Below are 18,658 nucleotides of genomic sequence, written 5' to 3'. Positions count from 1 at the left end.
AACATTCAAAATCAATAAGTGACAATTGTGAACGCATCCAAACATTCAATGCTGCATCTGAAGACTGTTTCCAGTTCTTTAATGAAATTAAGATACAAGCAATAAAAGAAGATCCTTTGGAATAGTCCACAACCACCTTAAATATAGATAAAAGGTCAATATTCGATCCCAAACACCGTACAACAATGTTGGCCAGATCTGGTATTGCATTAGGACAATCATACAAAATATCCTCAATACACGAAATATTAGACCGAATCCTAAAAAATTAATAGATATTGTACATATCAAGTATAAATGTGTTCGTTAAAAGTTTTCTTTTGAACAATTCTTCGAAAAAATCAAGAAATTTAGTACGAGAACCAGTTTGGTCCAAAACATTATAAATCAACTCATTAAAGAATTCGAGAGAAGATTTAGTCATACACGCGTTTTGAAAACAAGCAATTGCAGGCTAACAGAAAATGAAATATAAAAAACCTCCAAATCATTCGATAGGATACAATTAACAATCATATTTGCTATGTCGGTTATTTCCTTCTCTGTTAATTCAGCCAGGGAATTTTGGAAAATATTGCTACTATTTCCCAGACAACTATAAATAGTAAAAAATAAAAAATACATATCCCTGGGAAAAATATAAGGATCATCGGCCGGTACATTAGGAGAAAGGCAACTGTAGTTAAACTGGGACTTAAATTCAAATGACTGTTCTACAGTCTTTTTTTTCTGAGAAAGATTGGTTTTATAATCCATTTTTTTAGCCTATGATATAACAATAAATGAGCACATCGTAATTGATATTGCCTTTTCCAACCACCTGGAAGTTATCAGCATCTGTTTTCATATTTCTTGAAATTTCCTTTGAATTGATCGATTTATTCCCAGAAGAATAAATTAATCTAGATCGATTGATTTCAGCAATGCAAGCGTCGTCTTTAACTCGAATTTCCGACGAGAAATTAGACTATTACAAAATAATTTTGAATGAATGTAACTTTGTAGACGTCAATAAAATCCATAATAGTAAAAACTACCGTCATGTCGGGATTGGAGTATTGAGACTCAAGGAAACGTACACTCTCTTTAAGTTTCTATGATTATCGAATTGCTTTGGACTGTAACCTTGGCATTCGACGAAGCCAAATTTGGTCCAACAATACTTAGTAGTTTGCAAAAGTTAATTATGTCGGAAGAACGTTTTGAATTCTGCAGTTTTGTCAAAAAACCAAAAAATTCATCGCAACTGATCATTTTCAGATTATAAAACCATCCATAAAGACTGAGATGATCAAAAATAAATAAACGAGAATGAACGATGTATTCTTGACTTGTACTTCTCCTCCAAATCTACAATATTGATGTCCAACAATTCCAATTCGCAGTATTTTTCAGAACTTGAATCGTCTTCCATATTCTAAAAATAAGAAAATCAAACCAAACCGCCAAAAGTTGTTTTTTGCTTTCTTTTAAAGCTTCCAAATTCTTATCCGACTCGTGTCTTAAACTGAGCTCTCGGCGACAGCAAATCAAAATATTTTCATAAAGCGAACCAGAAGTTTTCTAAAGAAAGCTCAAAACATAACAAAAACGCGTAAATCGTTGATAAAATTAGCCAAAAGAACAATAGAAAGTGAACTTGAGATAGCCAGGTTGAGAAGAGCTGCAGAACATTCCTCAACAAGGGAAGAATCATTAACAAACTTAGATATTGCATCCTCACATTGGGACAAACATTCCCCGTAGTTGTTGGGAGTAAGCCTATTCACTTGGCTTATCACATTTTTGGTAGGATTCTAAAATATAGTACTTATTCATTTAACTTTATCTTGTTTTCCCAAAATCATGGCATTAGACGAGGTTCCCAAAGTATCAAGTCGCACTTTCTCAACAACCTTCCTTTCTTTTGCTGACGTTGTTCGATAAATAGACTCAAGATTTCCCTAAAACTTAAAAGTCATTAATAAACTTCATTTTCGGCAGATTGAATTTTTGTAGATGCCTCAGGATTGACGATAGACATGATATCCTTTATTGAATAACACACGCGTTTTTTCGTCTCTTTTTGATCTGAAACTTGCTCTGGTACGTCGACAGACTAATTCGATTAAAAAATTAAATTATACTTCAACTTTCTCCTCCAAATTATTTTTCCGGGCATCTTCAGATTCCGAGAGGGTGGAATTATCTTCTACAACTATAGAACCGTTGCTTATTTTTCCAGACTCAATCGATTTCTGTATTTCAACAATTTCTGAACAAATTTCCTAAAAAACTAACCTTCGGCTCGAAGTGCTACTTGGCCATCCTCTGTGAATATTGGTCGACCAGATTTTTTAATATATTCAATGGCCTCATACGAACACCCCAAATCGTTGGTAAATTTTAAAAATCTCTGCATCTTGAGCAAAACATTGTGATAGTTATTATCCAAATCCTTCTTCTTCTCAAGGTCCTCTGATTCCTCCTCTTCCTGACATTGCTGTTCCTCCTCATTTCCATCGGAGGTATGAGTTTGATGAGTATCAAGCAGATTACAATCATCAATCAATTCATGTTCTTCATCAAACAAGTCTTCATATTTCTGATGCAATTCCTCTTCTTCAATTCGTATAGTTTCAGCTACATCCAGCCACGTTTGATTCTATAAAATGAATAATAACTCAGTACCGCATTCTTCATCTCTATAAACGAAGAGATCTCAGAACTTGACTTGTTTTCGAAATACTTCTTTCCCTTGTTAGCCAGCTCAAAAAGTTCGTTCTTAATACTGGAATATTCAGCAGAGACTGTCTCTTTGTCGCCATCTGGTTCTAACAAAAAGTTGACCTTTTTAAAAAATAAACCCGACTTTTCGACCTCTTGTTTGTCTTCACTGCAAACTGCATCGTTCTGAAATAGACTTAAATAAAGTTATACCATTTCATTGAGCCGATCTGTCACCGTTTTCTTACTATTGGTTATCTCTTCTTTCCTCTTTTGAACATCTAATTGAGATTAGACGAATTTCGTAACAAACCAATTTTGGCTGTTTCGCGAATCTAAAATAATATTAACTTAGAATAGAAACTGATTGCATCTCTTCAGGACTTATGGTTAGTGGATTTGTGATACCTCGCTGTCCGAGAATTTCCTTAACCCTTTTGTCGAAATATACTTCTTCTGAAGATAATGTGGTTGGTTCTGGACCATTGAAAAGCTTGTGTTGTGCCTATGCATAGATTTATATATAAACATTAATATTTTGATAAAAAATGTTCGGATAATACTGCATCCTGTGCATTGGATCAAATCCTAGAAAATAAAATACTAAAACTCAACCATTCATAGAGTTTTGGGTCGATGGATCGATTCTGGGCTTTGGAATATTAAAGAATATTTTCTTACGTTAAAATTAGGGTAAAAGAAGAATGGGGCGGTATAAAATTGAGGAATGTGTCTATTTTTTGACTTGTTATCCTCTTTCATGTTGTTTTGTTGATTACCTGAAGGTAGAAATAAATCATAGTACCAGTTTGCATATTAAATCGATTTCGTCAATCTAAAAATTATACTATGAATATATAATATAGAAATATCATTTTCCAAATAAAAAAATATTAAACTAAAAAACCGTAAAGAACTGAATAAAAATGAAAATTAATAATATATGAATAAAACACGGTTACACACCTAACGACAAAATGGAAAATCTTTATATACTCCATTTAATTACAATAATTTATTTTTAAATAATTAAAAAAAGAACTTTATTTAAACAAAAAAAGGAAACAGGTCACACAGCTACAGCGGATAGAATCGCTTAGCAGTTCTTCCGGGTGATCCCTATTGAGAGGTGCTAAAACAACCATTGGGTCCTACGAGCGTCTTTCGTGCACACAACGAATCAACGAATTAATCCGTCCGACAAAAGAGAGAGTAGATGATTCAAACATTTCAGAATTTTCCAAGACAATCAGCTGAAACAGTCTTCGTTAAGTTTTTGGTATTTGGTTAGCTTTGTTTTTTTTGTATGCCCTTGCTTCTAACTCCGGGTCAGAGTCCGAGTTAATGAGATTAGACTGGAAGAAAGTGTCGGTACATGCACAATCACATGATAGAAATTTACCCTTCAGAGAAGATCCTTAAAACCTTCCCGCTAAAAAATATTTTCTGCATTCTGAATAAAACGAACAACAGAGATACTTTCGATTCACATGATGAGGTTCATTAAAACCTTCCAAGAAAACTTGACAGTTTATTTTAGGAGATTTTAAAATACCACTTGAAAGTGCAGTTAGCAGACACTTTTAAATTAAAAGCTCTTAATCCTTTTTCAACATCAATTTACTATACACTTATTTCAATGAAAACAATTAAAATAAATCTAGCTATTAAGTACCGGCTCGCAGGATTGAGAGACAATTCCCGCGTAAAACAGCCAACGATATCCTCTGAATAAGGAATATAAATTCCCTGGGATCTCTGGAGCGATGGGTGCACAGACGGCCAAGTTTTTTTGAATGAGCAAGCGTCTTGACCCCAAAACACAGGAAGTCTCAACGGCAATTGGCCAAAAGCAAAATCGATTGCGCAAATCCTCTTATTTCGTCAGTTTCGTAGATTTGGTCTTCTCGGCCGACGAACCGGGTCGACAAGCAGTGGAATTCAAGGCTCCCTTGGCGAAAGAGTCGGCACATGTGACGTCCCAAACAAGCTGCTTCCCGGATTTAATTATTTAAAAGTAGCTTAGACGAATCGACTCGATTGCTTTTCTGTCCAAAAGACAGAAATTAAGGTTTATTGGGTTTGGATACTTAACGACTCGTAATTAACCTTCTCAGTCGCTTGCTGTTAACTATCGGTGTTACGGCAATCGATTTTGCGCGATCGTTCTCAGCCTGCTATCACGCTCAACTGGTGACAATAAGTCCGTCTGTGCACCCATCGGTCCAGTATAGTATAATCCTTGTCACAGGTAAGAGACGGAACCACGCCGGAGGCGGAACCTGGAGGCGGAATTTTTCAAATTGTTTTTAAAATTAAAATTGTACACTAAAATATTTATTAAAACACTCAAATATACATTTTTTGTTCAAATTTATTTCACTTTTTCCCCAAGTGAAAAACTAACCCTAACTCTAACCCTAACCCTAAATGATTTTCCAATGAAAATTAAATCAAAAAATTATTGTTTATTAAAAATTCCTCCTCCAGGTTCCGCCTCCGGCGTGGTTCCGCCTCTTACCTGTCACAATCCTTATTTCAATTAATGCAATTTAACATTATTGACCAGTGATTGAGATTTCATTAGTTACAAAAATCCTACAACTGTTTCATCGTGCTTGCTAACCGATTAAGTTAATTCCAAAACGTTTTTCTCATAAATGATTGATCTTTAACAGTTATAAGCAATTTTGATGTCGCCGGAATCTTCTCCATATTTGAACCCACTTGGATCGATTGGGGGATGGGAAGAGACCGGACAGGATCACTGTGTTTCCTTCGAGATGGTTTTTTGATCGGATATCCCCTGCGATAGTACGCTCTAACCCTTTATAGATCGCGCCAGCCTCTCGCCCGGCGAAATGGACACGCACGAAAGGATTAATACAAATTAATTGATCAGATTTTGGAGAATATTTTAACAGTTTTTTGTCCAATCCTCTGCGACCCGCCTCAGCTGCCAAAACCGAATACTTTCAAAGAGTTTCAACCAACCTATCTATCCTGGACTTACACACTGCCTTTTTCCTCCTGAGAAACAACATCCATCTGCCGAAACTTATCTTCATTCTCAGAAGCAATCCCTGTTTCTTGCAAATGGATCTACTCCTTGCATACGACGCCATTCTGAAAAAAGCTGCTGAATCCGTCCCCTACGTCCACCTCGATGCTTTGGCACTCCTGGCATATCTATCCTCCCTTTCGATGTGCAACAACCTGGCCTCAGAGATCCTACTCAAACCTTTCGAATCTTGCCTGGACGGTGCTTTGTCGGATGGGCTTGCTACCTGGGATCGCTTCTTTTCTGAGAGGCCTGGAGATTTCTCCTCCCAACGTGCCTTGGACACTATCGCATGCCGAGCGCGTGTGTCTGAGCTATCGGTAACCCTTGACCAACACCGCCTGGCATGCCTTCGTGCGGCATCCGCCCCTCACTCTGGCAGCTGGCTGAATGCTCTTCCTCTCTTCAGTATCGGGACGTGGCTAGACGATACTGTCATGCGCATTGGAGTCGCACACCGACTCGGCCTGGACGTTTGCGCAAAACACCGCTGCAGATGCGGTAAGGCCGTTGACGAAAAGAGACTGCACCTACTCTCCTGCAAGAGGAGCGCAGGCATGGAATACAGACACAAGACCCTCAATCAAATCGTGAAGGCCGGTCTTGAATCCGCGGGCCATTCGTGCCTTCTCGAATCGGTCGGACTCGATTGGGGAGACGGGAAAAGGCTTGATGGGATGACAATATTTCCGTAATCGTCCGGGAAAGCCCTCGTATGGGATGTTACCGTTGTTGATACCTTCTCAAAGTCGAGGATCGATTCTTCCGCTGCGAACTCTTGTTCGGCTGCAAACCACGCCGAAAGGATGAAACTACAAAAGTATTCTTCCCTCGCGGACCGTTACCGTATTATGCCAATCTCCCTGGAGCCGCGGGAAAGGAGACTAACTCGTTCCTCAACGAGGTCGGGCAGTCCATCGGGAGAAGACTTAAGGATCCGAGAGGGCCTCTGGTTCCGCGGTGCAATTTCCCTTGAAAATGAGTATTGCGATGATAATAAACAAGACCGAGGGACAGTCAGTAAAGGTAATTGGCTTGTATTCAGAGAGCGAGTCCTTCTCACGTGGACTGTTTTATGTGGGATGCTCAAGTGTAGGTAGAAGAGAAAATTTATTCAGATATGCCAAGGAGAGACGGATGACAAACATGGTTTATTGTTAAAATAGGGTTATATCAATCCAGGTCGTTTTATATATTTACATAAACTTATAGCTGTTTAATGAAACAGGCCCTTCGCAAGAGCTAGGTCGCTGTGAATGAAGCTGCCGAGTTTGTTATAATTATAATTTACTCGAAAATTCTTAAAATTCTTTTTCTATATAAAGAATGATTTTTCGTTTATTTTTAAATCTGTGAAATGATTAAATTCTCTAAGTGGTTTATTTGGGTTTATTTTGTATTTTTAGGGGTATGTATTAGTAATTATAACTATAATAGACTCTTGTAGTTGGATCTTTGATGTCCGGAATACTTTTACTATATTTAGTTCAATATAAAGTGTTTTCTAAACCAAACTTGATTGTTAGTGGAGGGATTTTTATACTTCTTTGTATCTCATCTTTAATTGCCTTAATCAGTGGATCTGTTTATTTTGTTTACGGGAAAAATATTTTAAATGTGATTGTATTTTTTATGAGTCTTAATCTCTTTTTTAGTTTAAAATATGCGTTATTCTGATATTTGGATTTAGTGTAACTGGAGTAGTCTTAAATCAAAGAATAAATGTGTATAGAAATGAAATAAAATTATAGATCTTGAAAAATGTTGAAAAAATATTTATAGATTCACTTAAAAACTATGATAATCTATCAAAACATAATTTTGTGGATGCTGTACAACAAAAATTAATGTGCTGTGGAGTAAATTCACATTTTGATTATACGAATAAAACTCCAATCAGCTGTTTCTATAAAAGAAAATCTAGGTATGAACAGGTAATGTTGAATTTGGTAGTTTAGGGATGCGTTGCTAAATTTCTCACTGTTGCAAAAGTTTATAGAATTATACTCATAGTATTTATTTTGTTGGTGATTATATTTTCGGTATCTCTGTTTTTTTTAATTTTAGCCTTTCATTCATATAATCAGAATGAAAAATTTAAATAGAATGAAACAAAAATTCTATATTGAAAGAAGTTTATTATAATAAATTATTTAAATTCAACCGTAATTAAAATAAACTTTAATTTAAAAATGTAAGAACTTTTTTTCGTCCGTATTTTCATAGTAGATTGAAGGTTGAGTGCGGAAGGTCATGACACCTTTTTTAATGCCAACGTCTCATTGATAGATTTTCGCTTGCTATAGTTTGAAATAATTCTCCAGCTATATGCTATTAAGTAGTGAATTTTCCGATTTCTTAATAATAAAATGGTATGGTGTGTGTCTGTCTGTCTGTGTGTGCACACCAACTTCAAATTGGCAATACGATGTCCTCGACTTACATGATGAGGTCCTTAAAACCTTCCCCCCAAACAAATTAAAAAAAAATTTTCTGCATTTTGGTTAAAATGAACAACTACAATGTCCTCGACTTACATGATGAAGTCCTTAAAACCTTCCCCCCAAAAAAAATTAAAAAAAAATTTTCTGCATTTTGGTTAAAATGAACAACTACAATGTCCTCGACTTACATGATGAAGTCCTTAAAACCTTCCCCCCAAAAAAAATTAAAAAAAAATTTTCTGCATTTTGGTTAAAATGAACAACTACAATGTCCTCGACTTACATGATGAAGTCCTTAAAACCTTCCCCCCAAAAAAAATTAAAAAAAAATTTTCTGCATTTTGTTAAAATGAACAACTACAATGTCCTCGACTTACATGATGAAGTCCTTAAAACCTTCCCCCCAAAAAAAATTAAAAAAAAATTTTCTGCATTTTGTTAAAATGAACAACTACAATGTCCTCGACTTACATGATGAAGTCCTTAAAACCTTCCCCCCAAAAAAAATTAAAAAAAAATTTTCTGCATTTTGGTTAAAATGAACAACTACAATGTCCTCGACTTACATGATGAAGTCCTTAAAACCTTCCCCCCAAAAAAATTAAAAAAAAATTTTCTGCATTTTGGTTAAAATGAACAACTACAATGTCCTCGACTTACATGATGAAGTCCTTAAAACCTTCCCCCCAAAAAAAATTAAAAAAAAATTTTCTGCATTTTGGTTAAAATGAACAACTACAATGTCCTCGACTTACATGATGAAGTCCTTAAAACCTTCCCTCCCAAAAAAAAATTAAAAAAAAATTTTCTGCATTTTGGTTAAAATGAACAACTACAATGTCCTCGACTTACATGATGAAGTCCTTAAAACCTTCCCCCCAAAAAATCAAAAAATTATTTTCTGCATTTTGATTAAAATGAACAACGCGAATGTCCTCGACATTCATGATGAGGTCCATTAAAACCTTCAAGGCAAAAATCTCACGTATTAAGAATATCCTTGATGAAAACGACAGCGAGAATATTAACAATGATGAACTCCCAATTATTCGCGATAAAGAAATTCAATTCATCCTATGTTTTTCTCTTTAAAATTAAATGCATATATCATTATCGACCATGAATCAAAATTAAAGCTATTATCATATTTGACTTTGACAGAATGTGCAATCACAGATTGCACGACTTTGAATAGAGTGTGCAATTAACAGATTTTGAAAAACCACTTTGATAGTTGAAACCACATTAGCACAATCATTAACACAATTTACCACCAATTGACGCACGACCTTGAATAGAGTGTGCAATTAACAGATTTTGAAAAACACTTTGATAGTTGAAACCACATTAGCACAACCATTAACACAATTTACCACCAATTGACAGCGCAATCAGAAGAATTTGCGTAAAAATATTAACTATTTACTTGAGTTTTTCGTAAAGATAGAATTTATTTTCGGTATGCCTCTTTTCCTAAACTTTTTTATTATTCAAAAATAATTTTTTAAATAGATAACCGAAGGAGGAAAAACGAAGCTGAAGAAAAAACGGTCAGCTTAATAAGGTAATTAATTAAATCTTTTTTGTGTGTCGCTTTTTTGTGTGTCGCTTTCTTGCCTGCCGCATTTCCGCCTGCCGCATCTCCACCTGCCCCATTTCCGCCAGTAAAAACAAAAAAATAAAAAAAAGAAAAAAAAGGAAATTACAAAGGAAAAATGAAAAAATTAAATATAAAAAAAAATAAACCACAAAAAATGAAAAAAAAAGTTTGCAATGACAATAAACAAGGCCCAGGGACAGTCATTAAAGGTAGTTGGGTTATTTTTAGAGAGTGAGTGCTTTTCACATGGACAGCTGTATGTGGGATGCTCGAGGGTAGGCAGAAGAGAAAATTTATTCATATATGCCAAGGAAGGACGGACGACTAGGGTTACATTAAACCAGGTAGTTTTATACATCTACATAAACTTATAGTTGTTTGATGAAACAGGCCCTCCGCAGGAGCTAGGTCGCGGTGAGCGAAGCGAGCTGCCGAGCTAGTTGTTTAATAAAACTCTTAATAAGATGTACAAATTAGCTATACTGTTTAGAACAGTGGTTTTCAACCTTTATTTTTGTATCGCTCCCTTTGAATTTTTTTGCCCCTCCAATTTTTTGCCTTTCGAAGTTTTTCAAAATTTGTACTTATTTTCGTAAGTCTAATTCCAATGCCTCCTATTTCTTATATGTTTAGCTTGTTCTTTTCCGATCATATTATTCAGAGTGCTGAATCCACTCTCTACGCAGTATGATGTAGGAAAACATAATATTATTTGCATCATTTTTCCCCATAATGTCTGGAATTTCATTTTTATAGATTTTTTCTAAAGAATTGTGTCAGATTTTCATTTTTATATTTTATTTTAAGTTCTTGGTCGTTTTTTAGTTTCATCAATTCTTCTGAACATTCATCATTAGAATCATAATGAATGGGCACCCAAAGATTAATCATCCAATCAGAAAATTTTGAATTAATTAAATCTTAAATCATCTAACGAGTAGGGAAATCTTGTTTATAAATTCCAGCATTCCTTTCTTTTACACATGCTACGAGCACCTTTGTCCAAGAAATTCTCCAACCCGTTACCGAATCTTCTATGGACTCGGAGTCAGTCGCCGTAGAAAGTTGCTGGCTTGGGTTGTCTTTTGAGCTTCCGCAGAATACACACGCACAGGACGAATGGGACAGGATCCTCTGTGACCAGAAGTCGAACAACCTATATCCTAAGCTTAATCAATATCACTTGGCTTGTTTATTGGCTGCCTTGCAACTATATTCGGAGGACTTGGTTGACCGCCATCCCAATGAGATCGATTGGAACCTTATTGGACAATAATTGCTTGAGGATCGGCGTCTCATTGCGTCTAGGGCTGAACGTATGTCGGGAACACCGGTTCCGCTGCGGACCGACCGATGACCCCTTTGGATTGCACCCATTATCGTGCCAGAGAAGCTCCGGAAGCCTCCCTCGACATACTGTCCTGAATGACATAGTCAAGCGGACTCTCGAAATTGCCGGATTCTTATCACAATTGAAACCGGACGACCTGGTTCGAGAGGATGGTAAACATCCTGATGGTCTAACAACTTTCCCTTTTGAAAATGGCAAGTCTTTCATCTGAAACGCAACTTGTGCGGACACCTTCTCCACCGGAAACATCTTTACGTAAGCCGAAGAGTCGGTCTCCACACCTAACCTGGCAGAAACGCTAAAAGTCAAAAAATACAGTGCATTATCGTACCCTTATATCTTTGCCCCGATCGCAGTGGAAACGTCGGGAGTCCTCGGTCCCAGAACTAAAAAATTTTTCCAACGCATATCAATAGCCATCTTGTATGGGAATTGCCATTCCATTTTAGCCTCTGCTGCTAATTAGTTACTTGTTTTCTATATTTTTATAAATACATTTAAACAACAATGAAAGTAAGCTTCCATACTGCAAGAATCATTAAAAATAGATAAATGAAAAGAGAATAGAAGCATGAGACTGGCCACCCTAGTCATCCGATTTTAATCAAATAAAATATATTGAGGCTTATGCTGGAAAACTTTTAACCGGAATTGGAGTAAAATTTGAAATGCTAAAAATATGTTCGGGGAAATGGAACAACACTAATTCGAAAATACCATAAAACTATGTTAGAAAATTTCACATCAACTTAATATGGGTTGCATGTGTAATTAATTTGGTAAAAAAACCAGAAATTTGCGTTACTCGGAAACGGAAAGATTGTTATTTTTGCCCCCTAAAGCCTTATTTTGGTTTCCTAAATTTTTGACCTAAATTCAATATTAAAATAGTTCATTTCTAAACTTTTTCGTAATATAAGCATGTGGACAAGATAAGGCCAGTTAAAGGTATGGTCTACAATTAAATAATGTGAATCGAACATATAGCATAAAAATTGGATGTGAATCAGTCTACTCAAAGAAATTTCAATGATATTAAAAAATCCTGCATTATTCTCATTATAAAACCAAAACTCAACATCATATCCACCAATCTCGCTTCTATCAGTTCTTTAAAAAATTATTGAAAAAATTATATTGTAAATGATCTATTTCCTTTTTCCATTTGCAAAATCACATCATGGTTTTCGTCTATATTATTCCACCACAACACATCTTAACTCACTTTATTGCAAACGGATTTAACAATTTTAAACTTCCTCAAAGAACTACTCTTGTGTCAGTCACACTTCGAGACGTGTTCTGAGTAATAAAATTATTATCACTGATATTCCAACAACTCTGAAACGTTGCTTAACAGCTTTTTTTATTGGATTGCTTAGTCAAACGAAGGTCAGAGGATACATTCCTGCTTTCAATACTACCGAAAGGAGTCTTGTAAAAACCCAAAAATTCTGGATGTCACTTCAATCTCTATGATCAATCTCTAAGTTTTTCTAACTACACGAATATGATATGTACTAAAGCCAGTCCCAAGCTTACTGCGCTACTTGTTGTCTCTGGCTATTCTTTTAGACAAGCCAAGAAAGATTTAAAAGTGATATACAAACAATTCATCCAAACAACAATGAACTATGCCTCTCTTTGCTGGTTTCTGTGCGTCTTACTCGCATTCCTTTAAAACTTAAAAACCAGTCAAGAATGCTGGGCTTAGAACGATGCTTAAAATCTTATCCTACTAACCACGCCAATTTGGAAACAAAATCCTGTCTATTACTGATCATCGTGAAATTTGCGGGCTCCAATTTTTGAATGAGTCCTCACCTGCTTACCACCCTGCTCATAATCTTTGCAAATCAGCCAACAAAAAAGAAGTGCTACCTGTGCTGTAGAGAGAATTCTGTGGAAAATCATGTTGAGAAACAGAGGAAAAATAAGATTACCATGAATGGATGACTTTATCTCCACAAGGACCATCCGAAAACTATAACTAAAAAAAATAATCCAAGAACGACTCAAGGAAATCGATGATTCAGAATGACTATTGCCAAGAATGGAAGAGTAATTTTTCCAGAACTTTGCTGCAGACATCACCCCTGTCTTAATCACGATTATACGGGGAAAAACAGAAAGAAGTCCCTGTCACGTGTGTGACTCTAATTCAATTTTTATTTACCATTTGTACGCCTGTCCTGGATTACCGGTAATGTCGTTATCAAATGCAGCCCTCTGGGATCTTTGGAGGCGACCGGCTCACGCTGTGCGCTGCTTAATAGTCGCCGGCTTCCTGCATGTCAGGTAATTTGGAGCTACTAACTAACTAAAGATCAGAGTAAAATATGTAACAAAAAATTCTATAAACAGATAGGGGAAAAGGATCATTTATTTTCAATTTTCTTTGAATACTTATTATTTTTAAACAATTTAATTAAATTTATAACAATTCCGTTTTGTTGATGGGTTGGAGGCTCGAGATTATTCGAGTATGCCTAATTTAAATGTGTTTTAGTTTTCTTCTTATATGCTGTTCCCTTTGGTAATTCTTTATTACTCGACCACAGCAAGCTTCTACGAGTCAATGCTTAACTCGGTTCAAAATATATAAATATATTGTATAGGAAAGTTCTAAAATAAGAAGGATGCAAATGTTGGATCAAGTAATATTTTCAAAAACGTTTTATTTTTAGGGAAACTTTGATAGAAAAAGTTTTTATGAAATGATTAGTAAAAATCATAAAAACGTCGATAGTTAACACGATATTTTTGAAATAATAAGTAATATTTTTAAATTAATTGTCATTATTCGAATCAGGTAGCTAAGAAGTGATCTTTTCTTATGTTTTGAGATATACTTAGTGAGGCTGCTTAAAGCAGTCAAGAACAAATAAAAAATCATCGCATAAATACTCGAAAGTGGTTGTTAAAAAAAGTGATACAGTCTATTGGGGATGTTGAATCTAAACTTTTTTAGAGAAAATTCCAACTAGTCTGTAGAAAGAAAAATTAATGAGTTCATTAACTCCCTAAATTAATATTACTATTATGAGACAGTTTCAAAATGTTGACTTATAGGTAATAACTAGTTCCCGATCATTTACTACAATCGTCCAACTACATCCCTAGGCTTCCATATCTTTCAAACTTATAACAGGCGACATTTCATATTATTCATAAAAATCAAATGAGGGAAATAAAAGAACAAGCGACAAAAATAAGCAATACATTATTTAGTCGTTAAAAAAATCGAATAAGTTCCATTCTATACAATTGAAACGCTGGAAGAGATATTACAGCCTGTATTCTCTTGTCAATTTCATTTAGATAAAGCATGTTCTTATGAATCGACAATTGGCACTCCACCAAGGACTTTAGTCGTTTGAAAAGTGTTGAAAACTCCCCACTTGCTCTTAATTGGGGCAAGTATGCATCCGTGATAGCTGTAATCCAGTCAATTGCCTTGATTAATGCCGCATGTTCTGGATTTGTGTCGATAATAACGACAAAATGTTCAAGTATGAGCTAAAATATGAATTAAGTTATACCATAGCGTCGCTCAAAGGTAAATAGGAGCGCATGCTCAAAACAAGTTGAATCGTTGAGTGAGGAATAGAGAAAATAAAGTCCCTAATCTAAAACAAACTAAAAATACATTAAATGCCGACTCGTAGATTCACTGAGCGAAATCTTTTCGTGTTCAAACGACAGATTTCTAAAATATATAATAAAATTTAATCAACTTTATAATTTTAGCCAGCAAACGGACAATTGAGCATTCATCAAGCTGACTAAGCTCTATTTTCTCGTCGTCCGTCAAAGCTGACATCCCAAATGATTTTTCTGACCAACTCTCCACAAGAATGTTGGATTTTTCCACATTTATCATACTCGACAGCTTAAGCCCAGAAAAGGTTCCCAATTCCAATTTATATAACATTTTATTGTCCAAAAAATACAAGGTAGTATTCAAAAAATACATCTATTAGTAATTAAGACAATAAAAAAACTTTGAAAGATGAAATGCATAAATCTACCAATCCCCGACTCACAATGGCCCTTATATCAGAATTCCAAATAGCAAAGGAAAATTCTAAAATTAAAAATAAAAAAAACCATTTGACTGAGAGACTTGAGTAAAAATTATACAATTTCCATTCAAATCACAAGAAGTCATGTTGGTGATGTAATCATTCACTGCGAATTCTTCCGTCTTTACAGTAGAAATATCCCCAATCACGTCAAAATGTAAAATTTTTATGCCTTAAAATAAATAAACATTTAATCTACTATGGTCTTCAAACTGAGCCAGCATGGAAGGAAATGATGATCCCCGAATCAGAATAAAGTTGATAATTCTCAATAGACACGTCAAATCATTTACCAAGTAAGAAACGCCTGAATTTAAATTTAAAATTTCAATATTTGGAAATCCCTAAGAATTGACTTTAAAGAGACTAAACGTCTATAGTCTCAAAAAGAGTGATAATTGTATTCTCGAATGAACTTGAGCAAATTATGCAGCCACGTCCGGTCTTTGGATGAGAAACCAAAGTTGTATTTGTTTCTGACTCGAATGACCAAATAGAGTAATCAAAACACAAAAATGTAGGTTTTGAGGTTTTAAAAAAGCAAAAAATTGGAGAATCCAACTGTCCCTATTAACTCATTCATTTTACCATAAAAAGTTGCATTTTGTCAAAATCTTCGATTTTGGGGTTAAAAATGACGAGAGACTTTAAAAGTAATACAAATTTATCCAACCTTTGAGGTTGACGAAATTAAAAAGGATTTTATCTCATTTGAGTATGTGATCCTGGCCAGTTCTATTCGTCTGTGGATTGATGTCCATGTACGGAGAACAATATCCTCAGTTTCCTAAAATTATAATAAATTTAAAATTATAGTTAGTAATGTAAATTACGACGTGAATTAAAAGTATCTCGTTTTTTGTTATCAAAAATGGACGTCCCTCGGAGTCATGTGCGAGATCAAGCAATTGACTCGGAAATGATGAAAAATTGAACTTTAAGGGACATAGGTTTTTCATAATAAAAATAAACTGCAATAATATAAACACAAAGTTACACCAACAATATAAAATGCACGTGAATTAAAATCTTAATATTTTTATATAATTATAAAAAAATCATTTATTACAAAAAATAAATTTATAAATCTTTATTAAAAGTAAAGATAAGATTCTGTATAAAAAATTTTTCCCTTGACTAAATTAGTATTCTAATGATTTATATCCATTTGCAGGTAAAAATTTGCTGATTGTATTTGTTAGCACAGTTTAATCTCTTTGCGGGGGGGGGAAATAAGATTGAAAAATCAGAACTAAATAAGAGGTTGCACTGTATTGTTATTGTATTGAAATAGAATTTAATGAACCCCCAGAAGTCTGAAACTAATCATGCTTTATTGCAATATTGCCTAACATTAGATTGAATCGAAGGCCATTGATCTTTCAGACAATCGTAACAAGTTCTAAATCAAAAGTAAACCGTCTGAGTTTAATCATATTTATTTACAAATACTACAACTGCTTACTACATTGAAGATACAGCTGAAGCCAAAACAAGTAGAAAGACTTGGTCTCTATTGCTTTTATAAGTGATCAAATGTTCCTTCATTTATAGAAAAGCAGGATAAAAAGTCGATGATCAGGAATGCTTCGTATGATTGAAAAAAATTAAAACAATGACAGAGTTTCTTGCTCCATTATCGAATTCCCGACAAACATGCTGTTAAATCATTAAAAGAAGCTGCACTCAATATTTGATGAACAATATTAGGATTAAACCGCACCAGTATATTTTTTATCTAAACAAGTCCAGAATGTCGATTTAGATACACAGACATTTAGTGAGTGTCTGAAAATGGAAAACAACTCTCCAAGAAGAAAAGGCCTATTTTGTCTTTTACAAAATAGAAATCTATTATTTAATCTTTTCTGAACAACAAATCCCTGAAAATCGAAGTTTGTTTAAAGCTTTGTATACTTATTGCCAGGGTTTTTTACATTTACTCTTGTAAAAAGTTCTTTGATTTACGTGAATATTTATGCTTCATTGCAAGAATACCAAGATACTAGTAGATCACATGACTACACGATGTAATAGAATGCTGAACAGTGATTATATAAAGGAACATAATGAATTCGTTGAGTGTATCCACACAACGTTTTTTAGAAATTTTGTATAAAGAAGACAAATGAATTAAAAAGCCATTCGATACAAATCCATTATTTAAATCCGACTTGTAGAAATACGTCTAGAAACAACCTTACTAAATTATTTAGATCAGTGTTATGATTATTTTTATCGTTTTGACATGAATGAAGTCTTCACCAAATTCTATAAAAACTAAATAAATAAGCTAGCCATAGATGTTCCTAAAAAGACATCAATCAAATCCATCGAGTTTAAAAGACTCAATAAAGCATAATTATAGAACATCTACACGAAGCAAAGATGCCAAAAGAGGATTGTGGTTGTTGTTCCACAACCTTGGTTTCAGATCAAGATATTAGACCAGCGGCCTACAGAAACGACAGGGCCCTTGTTTGTCAATGTAGGTCACCTTCTCGTGATGGAAAATGATAGTTTTTTGTCAGATTAACTACCAAAAAACCCATACTTCCGTGATGTCAGTAGCTGGAGAGGATTTGACTAAGCAATATTGCGAAAGAAAATCAGGTAAATACCAGGACCCAAAAAGAAGATCTGATGAGGCCAGAGTAGATAAGAACAAAGCAAATGAAATCGAAAGTTCCTTCAAAAGATGTAAAATTTCCCAACAGGATGTGATTATTAATTGAATTTAGTTAGAATTTATAACTTTTTTGACTTTTTGAGTACTTATTGGAATAGATCATACAAATGTCCAAAAAAGAGTGTTAAAAGTTATATTCAACTAAAAATTGAATTTCTGCAATTTAATATGCGAGTCAGAAGTTAGTGGTATTGGTAGATTCCATCAATATATTTTGTATGCACTGGTAATATTGACAGATGGAATTTTTAAATTCACTGGGTTGTAGGATAGTTAATCCAACCGGAAAAAAGTTATTTTCAAAAAAACATAAAATGAAAGAGATGCATGACATCTTGTAGAAAGAAATATTATGATTGAAAAAAATCGCAGCAGAGTAGTTAACTATTCAGAGAATCAAACCAAAGATTAATATAATTCTGATTTACATTGGAAAGTATTTTGGAAAGACATTAAAAAGTTTTTTGATATATATTTTTAATGACCGTTCTACTTTATATCCATTTTTTGGCTTGACTTATATTCGAGAAAATGAAAAACCTTGATTTATCGTTAAGATATATGTTTATGTTGGTTATGAATAATTTTTCATTATTAGAAACTACAATTTTATTTTCTTTATTAAATTATTAGTCTACGTTAAGAAGCTAATATTTAATAATCGTTCATTAAACTGAAGAAAGCTTTGTCTAGTTTTTCGTTTATATAAATTAGAAATAAAA

General features: G+C 34.3%; 1 protein-coding gene across 1 annotated transcript; it reads right to left on the bottom strand.

The window, feature by feature from the left end:
- Positions 1-760: 760 nt before the first annotated feature.
- On the bottom strand, positions 761-1,387 carry LOC115228650. The gene is made up of 3 exons (XM_029799195.2): positions 1,126-1,387; positions 999-1,094; positions 761-967 (listed from the first exon to the last, which is right to left on the bottom strand). Exons 1-3 carry the CDS (start codon positions 1,252-1,254, stop codon positions 761-763), a joined length of 432 nt encoding a protein of 143 aa, XP_029655055.1. The 5' UTR covers positions 1,255-1,387.
- Between the last annotated feature and the right edge of the window lie 17,271 nt (positions 1,388-18,658).

This window comes from Octopus sinensis, unplaced genomic scaffold (assembly GCF_006345805.1).
Source record: "Octopus sinensis unplaced genomic scaffold, ASM634580v1 Contig10850, whole genome shotgun sequence".
NCBI classification, from domain to species: Eukaryota; Metazoa; Mollusca; class Cephalopoda; order Octopoda; family Octopodidae; genus Octopus; species Octopus sinensis.
This window is presented reverse-complemented; position numbering and strand designations above follow the sequence as displayed.

Excerpts from the sequence above, each read along its gene's own strand:
- LOC115228650 (XM_029799195.2), bottom strand. The coding sequence starts at position 1,254 with ATGATCAGTTGCGATGAATTTTTTGGTTTTTTGACAAAACTGCAGAAT. Across the intron at positions 1,095-1,125 it reads TGGCTTCGTCGAATGCCAAG|AAACTTAAAGAGAGTGTACG; the intron begins GTTACAGTCCAA and ends CGATAATCATAG. Across the intron at positions 968-998 it reads ATTTTATTGACGTCTACAAA|TCTAATTTCTCGTCGGAAAT; the intron begins GTTACATTCATT and ends ATTTTGTAATAG.